This window comes from Pelobates fuscus, chromosome 6, assembly GCF_036172605.1.
Source record: "Pelobates fuscus isolate aPelFus1 chromosome 6, aPelFus1.pri, whole genome shotgun sequence".
Lineage (NCBI taxonomy): Eukaryota > Metazoa > Chordata > Amphibia > Anura > Pelobatidae > Pelobates > Pelobates fuscus.
Window position 1 is genome coordinate 102,376,645 of NC_086322.1, and position 17,645 is coordinate 102,394,289.

At 43.7% G+C, this 17,645-nt stretch overlaps 1 protein-coding gene across 1 annotated transcript in view; it reads right to left on the minus strand.

Moving 5' to 3' along the window:
• Positions 1-17,645, minus strand: part of SNX25 (sorting nexin 25) — a 200,037-nt gene that overhangs the window by 116,230 nt on the left and 66,162 nt on the right. Inside the window, exon 2 of the mRNA XM_063458117.1 lies at positions 12,817-12,901. Coding sequence (XP_063314187.1) covers positions 12,817-12,901 — 85 coding nt within the window. The remainder of the gene's footprint in view (positions 1-12,816; positions 12,902-17,645) is intronic.

Here is a 17,645-nt window from a genome sequence, read left to right on the forward strand (position 1 = left end):
GCACTTATTTTTTGGTTCTTTTCTTTTGCTTTGCTGTACATACTTTTACACTTACTGTAAATTTACTAAAAGTGGGGGCGGAGCTAGCAGCCGAGCCGGCAAGACGCATGAAGCACAAGCTCCGACATTATTGAAGCGAAAAAGCCACAGAATCTTATAACACTTACTTTCATAAGCAGGGGAAAAACTGCACGGGACCCAGCACACTATGGGTAAACACTCCCGAAAGCCCCGAGGCTCGCCCGCGGGACATACCCGGGACATCGGGCAACTCCTGACCCAGGCCTGCAGGCCCAAAATGGCGGACTTCCTTCACAACATGGGGCTGGAGTCACTCTCTGCCTCTGAGGACGATTACCTGAGTGATATGCCGACCCCGATGCCCCAAAGGAAGCATCAAACAGCTCCACCAAAGCAGTCAGACCCACCACTAGCAACTAAGGCCGATCTCACAGGCATGGTGACTGATCTAAAGGCATTCTTCGCGGCAGAACTGGCGGGCCTCAGGACGGAGCTGAGCACGCTCACAGGCCGCATGAGAGCCATGGAAGACACGGTCCAGGACCTGAGAGCCCGTCAACATACCACGACGAAGCAAATGCTTGGGCTCACAACAACATGCTCTCAGCTAGGCTCCCGAGTAGGGCAACTAGAAGATATGGCGGGACAAAGAAATATTAAGGTGAGGGGAATCCCTGACAATGTGACGGCAGACAAACTCCCATCCCTCATAAAGAGACTGTTACAAGCCGCCCTACCGGCCAAACAGGCCAAAGGACTAACCCTAGACTGCCTATTCCGCATACCAGGGCGCCCAAACAACGCCCCAGCCTCCGCAAGGGATGTCATAATGGGCTTCAAATCCCGCTCAGACAAAGACGGATTCCTCCGTGCTGTCAGGGGCCAGACCCCGTACGTCTTCAAAGACCGTACCTTACATTGCTTCCAGGACCTGAGCCGGCAGACACTGCAGTGGCGGGCAACGCTGAAAGACACCACCGCGCAGCTAAGGGCGGCGGACATTCCATATAAATGGGGCTATCCCCGCACGTTAATTGCCTCACGAGACGGGCAAGACCTCAAATTGACAACGCCAGAGGACGCACCCCAATTTCTTCAAGCTCTGGGCATCCGCCCGGTGGCAGGCGCCAAGAGGGCTACGACACACCGATGGGATGTCGCCAACATAACACCTTTCACCCCATCAGAACCGGCGGCCCCTGCAGGCAGCAGCACCACGCACCCACCCAGTACTTAATGGGGGAAAGCCCTCCGACACAAGGAACTAATGGATGTGCCGGCTGGTTCTATCCTTATTTGAAATTCTTGCTGTTTATTTTACACTGTCAAGTGCAACGTCCTCCACCGATTCTGTGGAACTTTACATAATTGTGTATATAATAAGTTTGCTAACCATGCATTTTTATTCTTTCTAGTCGGCGGTCGGCTCACACCTAAAATGCGAACACATGACCCGCATTCTGCTCCGACCATACAGGTCCTCTGACCTGACACCCTCCCCACCCCCCCAACTCCGGGGTTACGGAGCCCTTATATATAGTGGCCTCATACTGCCTCTGGCCGTTAATCCGGGGACCCGGAATCAGGCACCCAGCCATATTTCACAGATAAAGCCTGCTCCCTATTCGTAATGGGGGAAATCAATGGTAACAACACCCTGTAACCTACGCTTACGATTCTTTGATGACCTTTTATAATTAGCCTGGTCGCTTAATTTCTCGGCCACTAGCTTAAGCTACTTACATTTTGCATGTTTTTCTGACCTTGTAGGGCATCGATATATATTTCTCATTTAACGATAGCATAGAGGCAGCAGCATTGAATTTCGCACGTTGGCCCATCTCATTGGTTTAAACCCTATTTCCGATGTTGTAGACATGTCTAGCCTAGCCTTCATATGCGCACATGACCTTGGAGGCATAGACTGCTGCACTGCTGGCACTGAGCAATAGGGAGATGCAACTCATGTTACATGTAAGCTAGCCTATATTAAACTGTTGAAGCATGTTATTATTATTTTATTATAAAATTGTGCTGTCCAATGTATGCCACAATTATGTTTAACACTGTTACTATCTGGCTTGTCACAGCTGTCGTGGCTTTAACAAGCGTAATGTTATGCTTTGCACAGAAAAAATAAAGAATTAAAAAAAAAATTACTAAAAGTTATTTTTTTAAATTTTTTATTTTTTCCTCCAATTATTTTATATTTTTCGTACTATTAAAAGTTACATTCTAATGATATTTCGATCCACTAAGGGCACTCATAGCTTGTCTCCTCTTTCCTGTTACTACCTTGGTAGTCCATTGTGGGTTAACCCCATTTTTTGAGTGTCTTTCCTGTAGCTTCCACCCTTTTTTTCTTTTCGTATAAATAAACAGTGTTAATCCATATATCTTTTTTTATCTATACTCTTTGTTGACTTTTCTCAGTAAAACGTACAAGAAAATAAAAATTAAAAAAGGAAGGAAGGAAAGAAAGCAGTGTATGTAAGTTTGGGCATGTTTGGCACTCAGTATCATCAGAGAGTTGAAGAGCTTTTTTCTTAAAAGTTTAAGCAATTTAAGAAAATTAGCTGCTGAAAACAGAATGTTTGTTGCCTTTATTTATCAGGAACAGTCACAGAGGGTTTGAAAGTTCAATACAATTTCAAGATAGCCACCTCGACACAAAACAAATAACGAAAATGATACATTAGTGGTGAAAATTTCAGAAACCTTTTGGAAAATCTGTATCTCTAGAGTTTGATGTCTCAGAACATCATCCTTTTATAGTATAGTAAGTAAAAAATAAAAATACAAATTTATAATTTTCCAGAATATGGAAGCCAATTTATTTCAATAGGATTCAGCACCCTGTTGTTTTGCTGCTGTGTACAAAACGTGGTTTCAAGAAAATCATGTTACACTGCTCAAATAACCTGGTAATAGCCCTGACCTGAATCCACTAGAAAATAAAAATCTGTCGCCTAAAGAAACTTGTCAGTCAGAAGCAACCAAGGAATAAAAGCCAATTGAATAACGTGATAATACAATCTTGATTTCCCATTGTAAAACCTGATTAACTAAGACACTTGGTTCACTCCATGGGACACCATTGTTGGGCTGTAATTGCAGCATAACGTTTCACAACTCGGTACTAACCGAAATGGTGAGAAGTTCTAAAATACACTTCACCATGTTTTAACTTTACTTTATCGTGGTTATCTTTGTATTACTTCTTTTATATTTTTTTTATTTTTTATGAAGTGTGTTGTATTACATTCGGCATGAAATTTTATTTTTAATGACATATCATTTTGTGGTTATATTTGAAAAAAGAGACTGAATGTTACGAGCCATTAAACCTCAGAAATACACATTTTTCAAAAGGTTTCCACAATTTTGTCCACTAGTGCAAATGGCATCCCTCCATCACAGTCTGGATTCATAAGCATCTTCTTCTCAGCCTTAGCCTGTTCTATCACAGAAAACCTAGAAATTCAGAGTGTTTGGCCAGCATGCATAAGACATCTGGCGACCTACTGATGCAAAGCTTGTTAATATTCTGTTAGGGACATTATAGATCAGTAAATTATGGTTCTGGTTCTAGTTTACATACAGATGAACCCGCTTTTCAATGACTCATACAGCAGCCATTTTCTTACATCTCAATCTTCTAACTACCTGCACACAACAAGGGACACATTGCAAGCCTATTATGATATGTTTTGCAGAAATACTATATACATACTATACAGTTCCTAACTGAGATGCCAAGTGAAGCATAAAAAAAATCAACTTTATTATTTACGTTGTTAAGTAATAATATCCTCAGACATGCCACAGTAGTGTTACTAAGCCATTTCCCATGATACCCAGAACTCCTAACAAGGTATATTTGCTCCAAAGGGGGAAGAAAATAAATAAATAAAAAAACAACATTGCACTGCTGAATGAAATAGATGTGCAGCATAGACAAATGAGTCACTCACAAGATTCAGAGGGGCCCAAAACACTTGGCATGGTAAATCCTATCTCTGTACCCTCACAGGACTGTCACTGTGGATTAATCTGCACACTACACAGAAAATGTCAGCTATATGCAGACATCAATAAAAATGAATCTCAGCCAGAAATCATCATGTTGCCTTTCTAATTCAATTAAACAAGTGTGCAGAGAACGTGCAAGATACTTCTCATTCAAACGGAAAAAAATATAAGAAGAACAGCTATCATCAAGTAAACAAATCGTAAAGTAAAATGTACAGTGGAGGAAAAATAATTCCAGAAATAATTCACTTTGTCCATGAGATGAAGAACTTAAAGGGCTTCTCCAAACAGTATTTTCATGCAATACTGGTTAATGTTAGAGTAACCCTTTGTGAGGTAGTCTGGTTCTCCCAACATAATGGACCAATCAGCATCTCCTCAGAGATTCAATAAATCAATGCATCTCTATAGGGAACGTTCAGCGCCCCTATGCAAAGCGGAGATAAGAGACACTTTAGTGGCTGTTTTAGTGACTGCCACTAGAGGTGTTACTAGGCAGCAATGTAAACACTGCTTTTACTCTGAAAAGGCAGCGTTTACATAGAAAAGCCTGCAGGGACAATCTATAGACACTAGAGCCAAAATTGTATTTTTGTTGCAAAAAAACAAAACAAAACCTGGCTCCTAACTTTATTAGCTGGCTCCTAGATTGAAAGCAAATTCGTCAAGCAGTGTACTAGATCATAATCTATACAAAGATCCACAGGTTAGGATGAGCTAATTCCTATTATGCATTGCTGAAATGCTTTATTTGTTAAACTCGTTTTCCTGACACTATAGTGTTAATAGGTCCCCCCCCACCCTCATAGTCACCCTCCCGCCGGGCTCAAAAGGGATTAAGAAGTTAAACACTTGCCTTTCTCTAGCGACCAAGCTCCCTCGGCGCTGGGGACTCTCCTCCCTCTTCCAACGTCATCCGTCAAATGCACATACGCGGCAAGAGCCGCACGCGCATTCAATCAGGCCATAGGAAAGCATTTCTCAATGCTTTCCTATGGACGCTGGCGTCTTCTCACTGGGGAAATTACAGTGAGAAGCACGGAAGCGCCTCTAGCGGCTGTCAATGAAACAGTCACTGGATTAACCCTAATGTAAACGTAGCAGTTTCTCTGAAACTGCTATGTTTACAGCTGCAGGGTTAACCCTAAATGGACCTGGCACCCAGAACACTTCATTGAGCTGAAGTGGTCTGGGTGCTTATAGTGGTCATTTAACTGGCTCATTCGATTTGAACTGTAGTCTAAAACAGAAGTGAGTGCTTCTAATATAGAAGCATTGGTTTCAATGGTTGCACATGCGTCATGTGTACCAATGGTTCTCTATATTTAACATTTGACTGGCCATAAGTCATCAATAATGATGACATCAATGAAGGAGGATCGGAGCTGCAGAGACGAGACTCCCAGTGCTGGAAATAGGCTGAGGTTACCTCATTTTTATATTTTATTTTTGAGTGTTCCTTCTGTCACCAACTGGAGTCTTTGTATAATTTGCAAAGAATCCCAATGGTAACTGCTCCGCTGGCAGTGTAGTGGCCAAGGGGTGCCAGGAAGTGCCACATTTTTCTTCCTGCAGGTCCTCTTCAGCTTCTTGCCCTTCAGTTTCCAGGAGTCGACGTTCATGCATGTGCAAGAGTAAAACACTGAGGTTTATTGAGGATCCTGCAAAACCCACCATAGACAATGGCTGAGGGGACAAAAAGTAAAAGCCTTTTGTAGAACTACTGTAGTTGTAGTCACTACTTTGTTTCAGTATATCTTTTAACTGGGTTGGAAGAGAAGTGAAATTCTAACATGGTCAATGTGAATATTTCATGAAGATTTATCTTTTTGAAAGGCTCATTTTTTTGGGGGGGGCTAGTGTGGTAACAAAAATGCATCGAGCTAGACGGTCGCAAGCAGCAGGAGCTCCTGCGATATACCACCAAACCTGGGAAAAAACCCGTCTTTCTTTAAAAAGCTGACCGTCAGCAATAGTGCCCACAGCAGAAGGCTTGCTGGTGCCGGGGAGAGGCTGGCTTACCTCGCTGCAGTCCCCTGGCGGAGAGGACCCTGATGTTTCAACCGGGGCCTTCTCCGGCGGTGAGTGGGGCGGACGGCCGCCGCACCACTATCCTGCCACACAGCGCCCAGCCTGGAGCTTGAACCTGTGCGGACCCGGCCCTGTCCCCCCCCCATGGACCGGGGGGGTGATCCTGGTCCTCACCCGGAGGCATGGCAGCCGGAGCGCAGGGGCACCACCGCCACACCCGAGGGCCCGACCGCATGTTCCAGCACCTAAGATGGCGGCTGCCACGAGCGCTGGAGCCAGCAGAGGGAGGCACATGATGGCAGAGCTCGGAAAACCCAGCAAAGCTGGTAGATAAGGGCCCACAGGGTCAAAGAAGCTGGATACTCAGCTTCATCACAGCTAATCAAGCAATTTCCTACCTGTGTAGGCGGCTGGCCACGAGGCTGGCAAGCAGCAGCGGAGGCCCGGCGTCGGATGCACCAGCTTCACACTCACAAACCGGTTGCCGAGCAAGGAGAGCCACACAGTGACACCCAGCAGCACGCCAGCATGAGCAACACTCAGCGTTAACCGATGCCCGACAAAATCACGCTCCTGAGATGCACCTAGAGCCGACCTGATGAGATGCTAGAGCCGACCTGATGCTAACGCCGGGTTACGCCGACTTGCTGGAGCAGGCAATGGCTGACCACGTGTACACCACCACACAGCAGCAGCGGACCCACCATGCCGACAGATCCTGGAGTGTGAGCAGACCTACGAACTTTGAGCAGCCAGGGTGCTGTTATGCTTGCAGATTGCTGTCTGACTTTGGCATGCTTAAGTTTAGACACTGAGCCTTACCACCTTAAACCCTTTTTTGCTATAACACACAAGATTGATAGCATTGCTAGAACCCTAACAAAGCAGAGTTGTTAACCTACCATCACTCATGCCTAATCTGTAACTGAAATGTTTTTGATCTTTAATGTTATTTATGTGTTCTCCCACTGTGCCAGTACCTGTGACATGTAGCCTGCCTTTTCGGGTGAGCAACCTTAGAATACTCCTGGATAAGCAACTACATCGCACATATTATAGTGTATGACTTTACTGCTTTTACTTTGTTCTCTAGTGCTTAAAGCGGCACTGTCATGCCGAATCCCGTTTTTTTTTTAACCCCCCTCCCGCCTCCACTACATCCAATTGACCCCCTAGTCACCCCCAAATGCCCCTAAGCCCCCCAGATTACCTATTTTTAAATCTGTATCTTCTGCCCCGATCTTTATTCAGGGCGCCGCCATCTTTGTGTGGGTAGGTGAAGTCCCTGTGGGACACGTCATCTACCCACACTAGACAGACTGTGAGATTCCCGCACATGCCCAGTGAAACACCTGGACATGCGAACGGGAATTTCATCTATTCATTCATTCATTCATCAGACAGACGAATGAATGAATAGAAAAAATCAGACGAACAAACTAACAGTGAGTATCAGTGTTCGTTTGTTCGATCAGTTTATTACAAGGAGGGAGATACCGACGTGCAGCTCCCTCCTTGTAATATGTAAAGACAGAAGCGGTGGGGAGCTGTGCTCCCCACCACTTCATAAGCCCCCCAGGTCCCCCCCCCTCACTCTATGGGGGTCAATATGACCCCCATAATAGCACAAGGGAGATTAAAATCTCCCCAATGCCCCTACTCGCTATACCGCGAGTAGGGGCATGTCCACTAAACAGTGAGCAGCCTGTGGCTGCTCACTGTAAAAACATAAATGGTAATAAGGGGGGGGGGGACCTACTGTCCTCCCCCCTGGCCCCCACCCCTGCGCGGTGGGTGGGGGCACTAATAAAATAATAAGGGGGGGGACCTACTGTCCTCCCCCCGGCCCCCACCCCTGCGCGGTGGGTGGGGGCACTAATAAAACAATAAGGGGGGGGACCTACTGTCCTCCCCCCGGCCCCCACTCCTGCGTGGTGGGTGGGGGCCCTAATAAAACAATAAGGGGGGGGACCTACTGTCCTCCCCCCCCCGGCCCCCACCCCTGCGCGGTGGGTGGGGGCCCTAATAAAATAATAAGGGGGGGGGACCTACTGTCCTCCCCCCCGGCCCCCACCCCTGCGCGGTGGGTGGGGGCCCTAATAAAATAATAAGGGGGGGGACCTACTGTCCTCCCCCCCCTGGCCCCCACCCCTGCGCGGTGGGTGGGGGCCCTAATAAAATAATAAAAGGGGGGGGGGACCTACTGTCCTCCCCCCTGAGCGCTGGGTGGGGGCCCTAAATAAAGATAGGGGGAGGGGGACCTACTGTCCTCCCCCCTGGCCCCCACCCCTGCGCGGTGGGTGGGGGCCCTAAATAAAGATAGGGGGGGACCTACTGTCCTCCCCCCTGGCCCCCACCCCTGCGCGGTGGGTGGGGGCCCTAATAAAATAATAAGGGGGGGGGACCTACTGTCCTCCCCCCTGGCCCCCACCCCTGCGCGGTGGGTGGGGGCCCTAATAAAACAATAAGGGGGGGGACCTACTGTCCTCCCCCCTGGCCCCCACCCCTGAGCGGTGGGTGGGGGCCCTAAATGAACCCCCCCCCCATCAAGGTGACTAGGGGTCCCAAGCCCCTAGTCACCCCCCCCCACCCAAAACATTCTAACCCCTACCTACCCCCCTCACCCTAAAAATAATGAGGGGGGAATAAAATAACTAACCTGTAAAAAAAATAATTAAACTTACCATTTGACGTCTTCTTTTTTCTAAATTCTTCTTTCTTCAGCCCCCAAAAAGGCCAAATAAAAATCCATCATACCCGTCGCACTTTAAAAAAAACAAAAAAAACTAAAAAAAAAAAACTAATCCATGTTCACCCATGGAGGGCACGCCGCGTACTGAGCTCCGCAGGGCGGGTCAAGGCTTATATAGCCTTGCCCCGCCCTGCAATTAGGCTTAGAACACACTGATTGGTTGGTTTAAGCCAATCAGAGTGCTCTGTGTCATTTTACAAGCGTGGGAAAATTCCAAAGAACTTTCCCACGCTTGTAAAATGACACAGAGCACTGTGATAGGATGGTTTTCAAGCCATGCAATCACAGTGCTCTGTGTAATTTTACAAGCTTGGGAAAGTTCTTTGGAATTTTCCCACGCTTGTAAAATGACACAGCACTGTGATTGGATGGCTTGAAATCCATCCTATCACAGTGCTCTGTGTCATTTTACAAGCGTGGGAAAGTTCTTTGGAATTTTCCCACGCTTGTAAAATGACACAGAGCACTGTGATTGGATGGCTTGAAAACCATCCAATCACAGTGATCTGTCATTTTACACAGCGTGGGAAAGTTCTTTTGAATTTTCCCACGCTGTGTAAAATGACACAGAGCACTCTGATTGGCTTAAACCAACCAATCAGTGTGTTCTAAGCCTAATTGCAGGGCGGGGCAAGGCTATATAAGCCTTGATCCGCCCTGCGGAGCTCAGTACGCGGCGTGCCCTCCATGGGTGAACATGGATTAATTTTTTTTTGCGCTCGTTTTTTTTTGTTTTTGTTTTTTTTAAAGTGCGACGGGTATGATGGATTTTTATTTGGCTTTTTTGGGGGCTAAAGAAAGAAGAATTTAGAAAAAAAGACGTCAAATGGTAAGTTTAATTTTTATTTTTTTACAGGTTAGTTATTTTATTCCCCCCTCACTATTTTTAGGGTGAGGGGGGTAGGTAGGGGATAGAATGTTTTGGGTGGGGGGGGGTGACTAGGGGCTTGGGACCCCTAGTCACCTTAATGGGGGGGGGTTCATTTAGGGCCCCCACCCACCGCTCAGGGGTGGGGGCCAGGGGGGGAGGACAGTAGGTCCCCCCCCTTATTATTTTATTAGGGCCCCCACCCACAGCGCAGGGGTGGGGGCCAGGGGGGGGAGGACAGTAGGTCCCCCCCCCTTATTATTTTACTAGGGCCCCCACCCACCGCGCAGGGGTGGGGGCCAGGGGGGGAGGACAGTAGGTCCCCCCCCCTTATTATTTTATTAGGGCCCCCATCCACAGCGCAGGGGTGGGGGCCAGGGGGGGGAGGACAGTAGGTCCCCCCCCTTATTATTTTATTAGGGGCCCCACCCACCGCGCAGGGGTGGGGGCCAGGGGCGAGGACAGTAGGTCCCCCCCATCTTTAACCCCCGCGCAGGGGGGGGGGGTTATTAGGTGTTTTTTTTTGGTTTTTTTTACAGTGAGCAGCCACAGGCTGCTCACTGCTTACTAGACATGCCCCTACTCGCGGTATAGCGAGTAGGGGCATATTATTTACTAATACTAAGTAATCTTTACTTAGTATTAGTACATTTGGCTTCAAGACCAATTCAGGTCTTTCAGCCTTTTAGTAGATAGCTCCCTGATACCGTGGGAATTAGGGAGTTATCTACTAAGCGGCTGCAAGATGCAGCCACAGCAATGAATAGGATCGGAGTTTCATTCATTAGAATGAAATTCCGATACGATCAAAGTACCGAATTGCATCCTAACACCAATGGAGAAACTCTTCTCATTCTGTTAGGATGCAATTCGGCAGTTTTGCCGGCGTTCTGTCTAAGTGACAGGACTTTCGGCAATACTGACAGGAAGTATTGTGGGAACTGGGAGGAAAGCTAGGGATCATGGGAAAATTGCTCTGACCAGCGGAAATGAAGCACACTTTGCTCCTCCGCTGGTCAGAGCTGGTCAAGCGGAGGAATCCTCCATAAGGCAAAGAGTCCCTACTTTGTCTTATAATTTTAAAGAAAACTAAAGAAGAATGGAAGAAAAGAATAACAGATCCTGAGAGAGGCGGAGAAGAGGAAGAGATTGAGGAAAGGTAAGTTCGGCATGACAGTGCCGCTTTAATCAATAACTCACAGTATTTGACTGCATACTCGTTCCCTCCTTAAGCATGGAACACGACTATGTCATTGCTATGTCTTGTCTAACCTGTTATTATACTATAATTACTCGCACCCCTGACCTAGCATGTTGAGCCATAAAGCGACATCTATTAGCTTGATATCTATACGTGATGTGTAAAAAAAAAAAAAAGTGTACTGTCTGTCTAAACCCCACTGTAACTAATGTCTTGAAACCTGCATATGGAATGCCGTTGGGGTACCATATGTATGCCTGTGACCAATATACGCACTGCAAAAATAAAGAATTAAAAAAAAAAATGCATAAGTTACTTGCTTGTGAATAGAGGGAAGGCATATTTCTTGATAAGGTAACTTTGGTTTTAACATCTATATTTAGAATGTACTATAAGAGAAGAGGCAATCAATTGTAGATCAATTCAGGTCTATTGAAAACACAATTACAAGCCCTGAAAAGAGTTATGAGTAACAATTATTTCTGCTACAGGGAAGCAATATAAAAGCTGGGAGACAGAAAAAATAAATGAAAAGATATAAACAAAAAAACAGAACACATACTGGAGATAAAAACAAAGAGGAAGAAACCTAACCAATAACATCTCCACAAATGCATTATATTATCTCTGGCACCTGCAGGAGTATATGTATATTTTGCAGAGAACCCCAGAAAAATGACGTGCTTAATTGGTATGTGGCGGCCCAATGGTGCAGCTTACAGTAGAAGATACTACCATCTTCTTTATTCAGCTCCCGGAGATATAACCACTAGGAGCTGAATCAGTGCCGTACTCACTTGTATGCATAAGAGATGGAGGTCAGAACTTGTATGGGTCATTTGACTTGTAGACTATTTACCAGCATTTGCACAACAGGAAGACTTGGAGCCATATAATAATGCCCATGAAAATAAACAAGCATATATATATATTTCTCTATCTCACTTCTACAGTAATCAACCTTACGAGAAAATTGTCTTATCATTTTTAATAGTATTTAAATAAAATAATACATGTATTATAGTCTCTGTGTATTTTATATTACATACAAATATATATATTTAAATATTTAATTGAATCTGTCTGCAGCGCCTCTACTGCCATACCCTTATGCCAGGCTAAGGGTCATGCTTAATGTTCAGAAACACGGCTTATCTGATTAAAACTGTGGCGGTACATCATATACCTGACATCATGTGCAAACACCAGGCATCTCAAAAATGAACTCTGTGCAGTTTCAGACCTTCAAATTGTGCATGATCTTAGCAGATCTAGTTCTTGTGACCGAAGACTGCTAAAGATGGCTACCCCCACGGAGCAAGGGTTAGCCAGGAGATGCCCTAAAGAGAGTTAATAACCTTACATGTTTTCATCACAAAATAATACAGAATATTTGCTATCTATAATACTTAAGTAATAAAACAATTATGAATTTTCCTTTAAGACATATCACATGGATTTGGGTTAAGAAGGCATTAAGCTCTGGGAAGATTACTAAAATCAAGGGCCCCTTCATGCACACATATCCAAAACATGCCTTCTATATAAAATGTGGGGAATTCAGCATACAGAAAGAAACAGAAACAACATAATGCAGTTGCTTTTCGTGTGTGTGTGTTTGCTAATGCAGACATCACTAAGTGATGCTGTTAATAAAGTCATGAGCACTCTTGCTGATCTGCAAGGGACGTTATGCCATCAAAAATTATTTTCTGGCCCCCTCATTGCCACAGTGACAAATGTCTGTAGCGCACACGGAGCCATTTCCATCTCGCTGTAAAGCGCCCAAAGGCAGTCTAGAGAAGCAATCAAAACAGATTAAATTCTTTAGGTCAAAAAAGAAAGCAGTTCAGAAGAGAGAGAAAATAATAGGATCAGGAAAAATAAAAAAAATAAAAAATCTTAACTTACCTTCTTTTAGAGCTTTATCCATATTGTGTGAAATAACCACTCTTCTTAGCTGGCTATGTTCATGTAACTGTGTAGACGGTAAGATCTGAAACAGAAATTGTACAATTCTATTAAATAGAATTCATGGTGCATCTTGGCATCTTATCATGAAGATCAGGTGTTTGAATAGTGAGACTGGACTAAAGGATCCTTTAATTGTTTGATCAATCTTGTTTTATCGTGTTTTAAAAGCAGAACAAAAATTCATGAAGAAGTTTCAGATGCATTAAACTACAAACCTCTGGAATAAAACCATTCATTAATGGTTTAACCCTTTTAAGTAAGGCAGCACACGGGGACCTCCTCGCACCGTAACACCATAGAATTTAAATATTCATGCCCGGAGTGTCCCTTTAAGTATCTAATTTTCAAGTTCCTGTAAAACTTCCTAAAAATGCTTCCAAAGCAGCAGGATGCAAGACCTACTTTAAGAAAAAAAAATCTTCCTTTAGATGGGGTACTTGAACTGTGTGTGATCAAAGCCAGGCCATTCCAAGATTCCTCAGACATCCTCAATAAAATGCAAGTTTATGTATTGCAAGGGAACTACTGTATATTTGGGGATAGGATATTCAGAAAGACAATAGAGCACCAAAATGTGTACCAAATACACCAATTTAAAATATGGTGGATCTTAAGAAATATACCACCTTCATCAATTATCTAACTAGACATGTAGTCTGAGTGGTGGAGATTCACTGGCGAAATCTATGAAGTACAGCAATGTTTTATAGACTATCACATATAAAGGGACACTACAAGCACACAGAGCACTTCATCTCATTCAAGTGTACAGCAAGTCTTATGGCTTGACTGGTGTGCAATTTTTGTTTAACATTGTATTAAAGGAGCACTATAGGGTCAGGAACACAAACATGTATTCCTGACCCTAAAGGGTTAAAACCACCATCTAGCCACCCTGATCCCCTCATGCCTCCATAAATATAGTAAAATCCTACTTGTATTCAAGCCTGGATATGCTTACTTTGTCCCGGTTTCCTTTTGACCTGCCCACTGTCTGCTGACATCATCAGAAGTGGTAGCCTGATCCAATCACAATGCTTCCCCATAGGATTGGCTGAGACTGACAAAGAGGCAGATCATGCGCAGAGGAAGATCAGGGGCAGAGGCAGCATGATTCAAATCCAGCCCTGGCCAATCAGCATCTCCTCATAGAGATGCATTGAATCAGTGAATCTCTATGAGGAAAGTTCAGTGTCTGCATGAAGAGGGTGGAAGTACTGAATGTGTGAATGCATTTTAGGCAGCAAAGACGCAGGAAGGATCTCTAAGAGTCATCTAAGGAGTGGCCAGTGAAGTTATCACTAGGCTGTAATGTAAACAGTGCTCACAACAAAAAGCCAGAAGGTAATGATTCTACTCACCAGAACAAATACAATAAGCTGTAGTTGTTCAGGTGACTATAGTGTCCCTTTAACTATCAACAGACTTCAGGTGGCAGGGGTTTTTAATCACAATTTTTCCCCATCATAGCCCATTTGGATTTTGCTTCTCAAGTGTACAAAGGTCGATATATATCAATATAAAAAGAGACCAGAATAGTGTGATACATTTAAACCACTTAAAATAAAATCAATTCAAGGTTAAATTGACAAATCCAAATATGGAAAAGGCACATCAAAGTAGTATCCATATTTGGATTTGTGAGTTAAACCTTAAATTGATTTTAATTTAAGTGGTTTAAATTTATCACACTATTCTGGTCTCTTGTTTTTACATTGATGTAGATTGTACTTTTTATAACAAGGATTTTTTAAGGAACCTTGTATTTCTACATCCATTAGTGGAAAAGGGTAATTTACTTTTTTCACATTTATGTGCGTTTTCACTTGCACTGGGGAAGTGTTTATTACATATCTCATTCAAGTGGTCTGGGGGCACTGTCTCTGTCCCCTTAAACCAGCAGCTGAAAACTTTGAAGGTTTTATTGCAAGGTTAAGACTGCCTCTAGTGGCAGCTCCTTGCTGCATCACAGAGTTTTACTACTTTGCATGAGGATGTTCAGCATTGTCTAAATCCCTATGGGAAAGCATTGATTCAAAGGCATAATGTGCTCAGAGCTTCCTACACATATGCATTAGGTTTCCCCTCGCAATGACGTCTGAGAAGGTTGGGACGGAACCAGACCTGAGGGACCTTCGCGTTGGAATAAGATGAATGTTTAAATTTTTTGTTTTTTTAATGCTTTAATTACCGTGGTGGAGTGAGGGGCAGAGGGACACTATAGTGTTAGTAATACAGATTTGTATTACTCATACTATAGTGGTCCTTTAACAATACAAAGGAGATGAAACTTCTGACGTGGAATAGCAAGAACACCACACTATACCCTGGTTCTATTGGCTGGGCCTTGTCTCCTTCACTGGGGCCAGGGAACGCATGACTTTATCATCTGTTGTCTATTTTTACCCTAAATTAGAGGCAGACAGTGTGCCACTCATCTAAACCACAAAATCTACAACATAAACATCACATATAGTGTAATAAAGTTTAAAACACCATATAAAAAAAACTGTATTACACTATATGTGATATTTGTGTTGTAGATTTTGTGGTTTATATGTGTCAAAGACGACAGAGAGGAGTCTTCAATCTGCAATTAACAAGTGTAATATATTCCAAACTTTTACCCCCACTGCTATCTTATCACCATTGGTGTGTGTTATTTTGTGTTATTTTGTGTTACAAGGGTGCCGCTCTCACCCTGGATGGTAGCCCTGTTTTGGCCTGCAGGATCCCTCTTATTCATTAACTTGGATCTCCTTTCCCTCTTTCACACCTATTCCCACTCCTTTTTTAATTTTATACTGCTTTCACAGATTCTAGGAATGAACTAATGCAATAAAGAACGGTCTATGGTGGTAAAAACACATCTGACACTTTCCCCAGCTCAATGTTATATACTTCTGTGCATCATTATAACTTTAACAGGTTTGTTTGTTTTTTCTTTTCTTTATTCCTTATTTTTCTGTATTCATTAAAAAGCCATTATGTGTGCTTTCAAACAGATTATACCATTTCAATTTTTACAATGCATAGCCTTGATCTTTACAGATTTTTGGAGATTTCCCAGTACTCTATATTTAGACTCAATACAAACTGATATAATCCAACAGTACAAAAAAATATGGTAGTTACATTTCTGAAACATAACAACTTTGTCTCATTATAATTACTGTAGCTCCAAAACTTTCTCCCCTGGCACTTGGAAGTCAATGTAGATACATCCTTCTCTGCCAACCTAGATCAGTCGATTCATACCCACGTATAGCTAGGAAGAGCATCTCACACCTCCTCTGTGCGGATGGTAGCTCAGGAGTTTGCTCCAACAAACCCAGTTTACAAAATTGTGAATTGAGTTGTGCATAAAATTGATAGCCATGGCATGGCTTCTGTGTGGAATGGTGATTGAGGGACATATCACATAAATCTTTGTCGGACAGGGGTTTATGGTAAAATAAAATAGCTGAATGCAAAGTGAAATATTTTCAATCCTATCCTTCCTGAGTAAAATTGCAGTAATGAGCAGTCAATTATTAATATCAGAGCACAGGGTTTAGAACAAGGAAAAGGAAAGGATTGCATATTATTATTCACAAAACAAAACGATTGCTCCAAACTAGGCTGTTGTAAAACTGCAATTATTTTACTTTACGCACTACCAAAAACAGATTGCCTGACACGTCAACAGCAGCCATGAGGGACGCTAACAAGACCAAAAAAACTGGAGAACATTGCTGACTAAGCAGCTTTATTAAACAACATCTTTATTTACTACCATGCTGAGCACGTGTTAAATCCATCCCCTGACTTACATAATAAATTATTTAATTTACATATCAAATCAACAGGTATAACAGGTATTCAAATCATGTACAGTATGATGGGGTGGGTGACAGTCAGGCATTGTTATTCTCCGGGTTGTCACTGTGCTATATAAAAAAAAAAAAAGAAGCCTAATTAAAGTAGCTCCGTCACCTCAAACGTACTTCCTTTACTCATATTGTTTCCTCTTCTCTTTCAGACTCTGCTGATTATTTCTTATCTATTACTCTTTAAACATAAGACAAAGAAGGGACTATTTTATCATATATTTTTCCTACACTTGACAATCTTGACAAAGGTTGAAGCTTAAGGCAAGCTCCACTTCCTTTCTCAATTAACAAATGCAGCAGAGCTTGCCTTAAAGGACCACTCTAGGCACCCAGACCACTTCAGCTTAATGAGGTGGTCTGGGTGCCAGGTCCTTCTAGGGTTAACCCATTTTTTCATAAACATAGCAGTTTCAGAGAAATTGCTATGTTTATGAATGGGTTAAGCCTTCCCCCTATGTCCTCTAGTGGCTGTCTCATTGACAGCCGCTAGAGGCGCTTGCGTGCTTCTCACTGTGATTTTCACAGTGAGAGCACGCCAGCGTCCATAGGAAAGCATTATGAATGCTTTCCTATGTGACCGGCTGAATGCGCGCGCAGCTCTTGCCGCGCGTGCGCATTCAGCCGACGGGGAGGAGAAGAGGAGGATCGGATGAGGAGAGCAGGAGGAGATCTCTCCGCCCAGCGCTGGAAAAAGGTAAGATTTAACCCCTTTCCCCTTTCCAGAGCCCGGCGGGAGGGGGTCCCTGAGGGTGGGGGCACCCTCAGGGCACTCTAGTGCCAGGAAAACGAGTATGCTTTCCTGGCACTAGAGTGGTCCTTTAAAGAAATTATGATTTTTTTTTTTGTAATTGTGTTTTTTTTTTACAGACAAAGCCAACAGGGTATCAAATATAT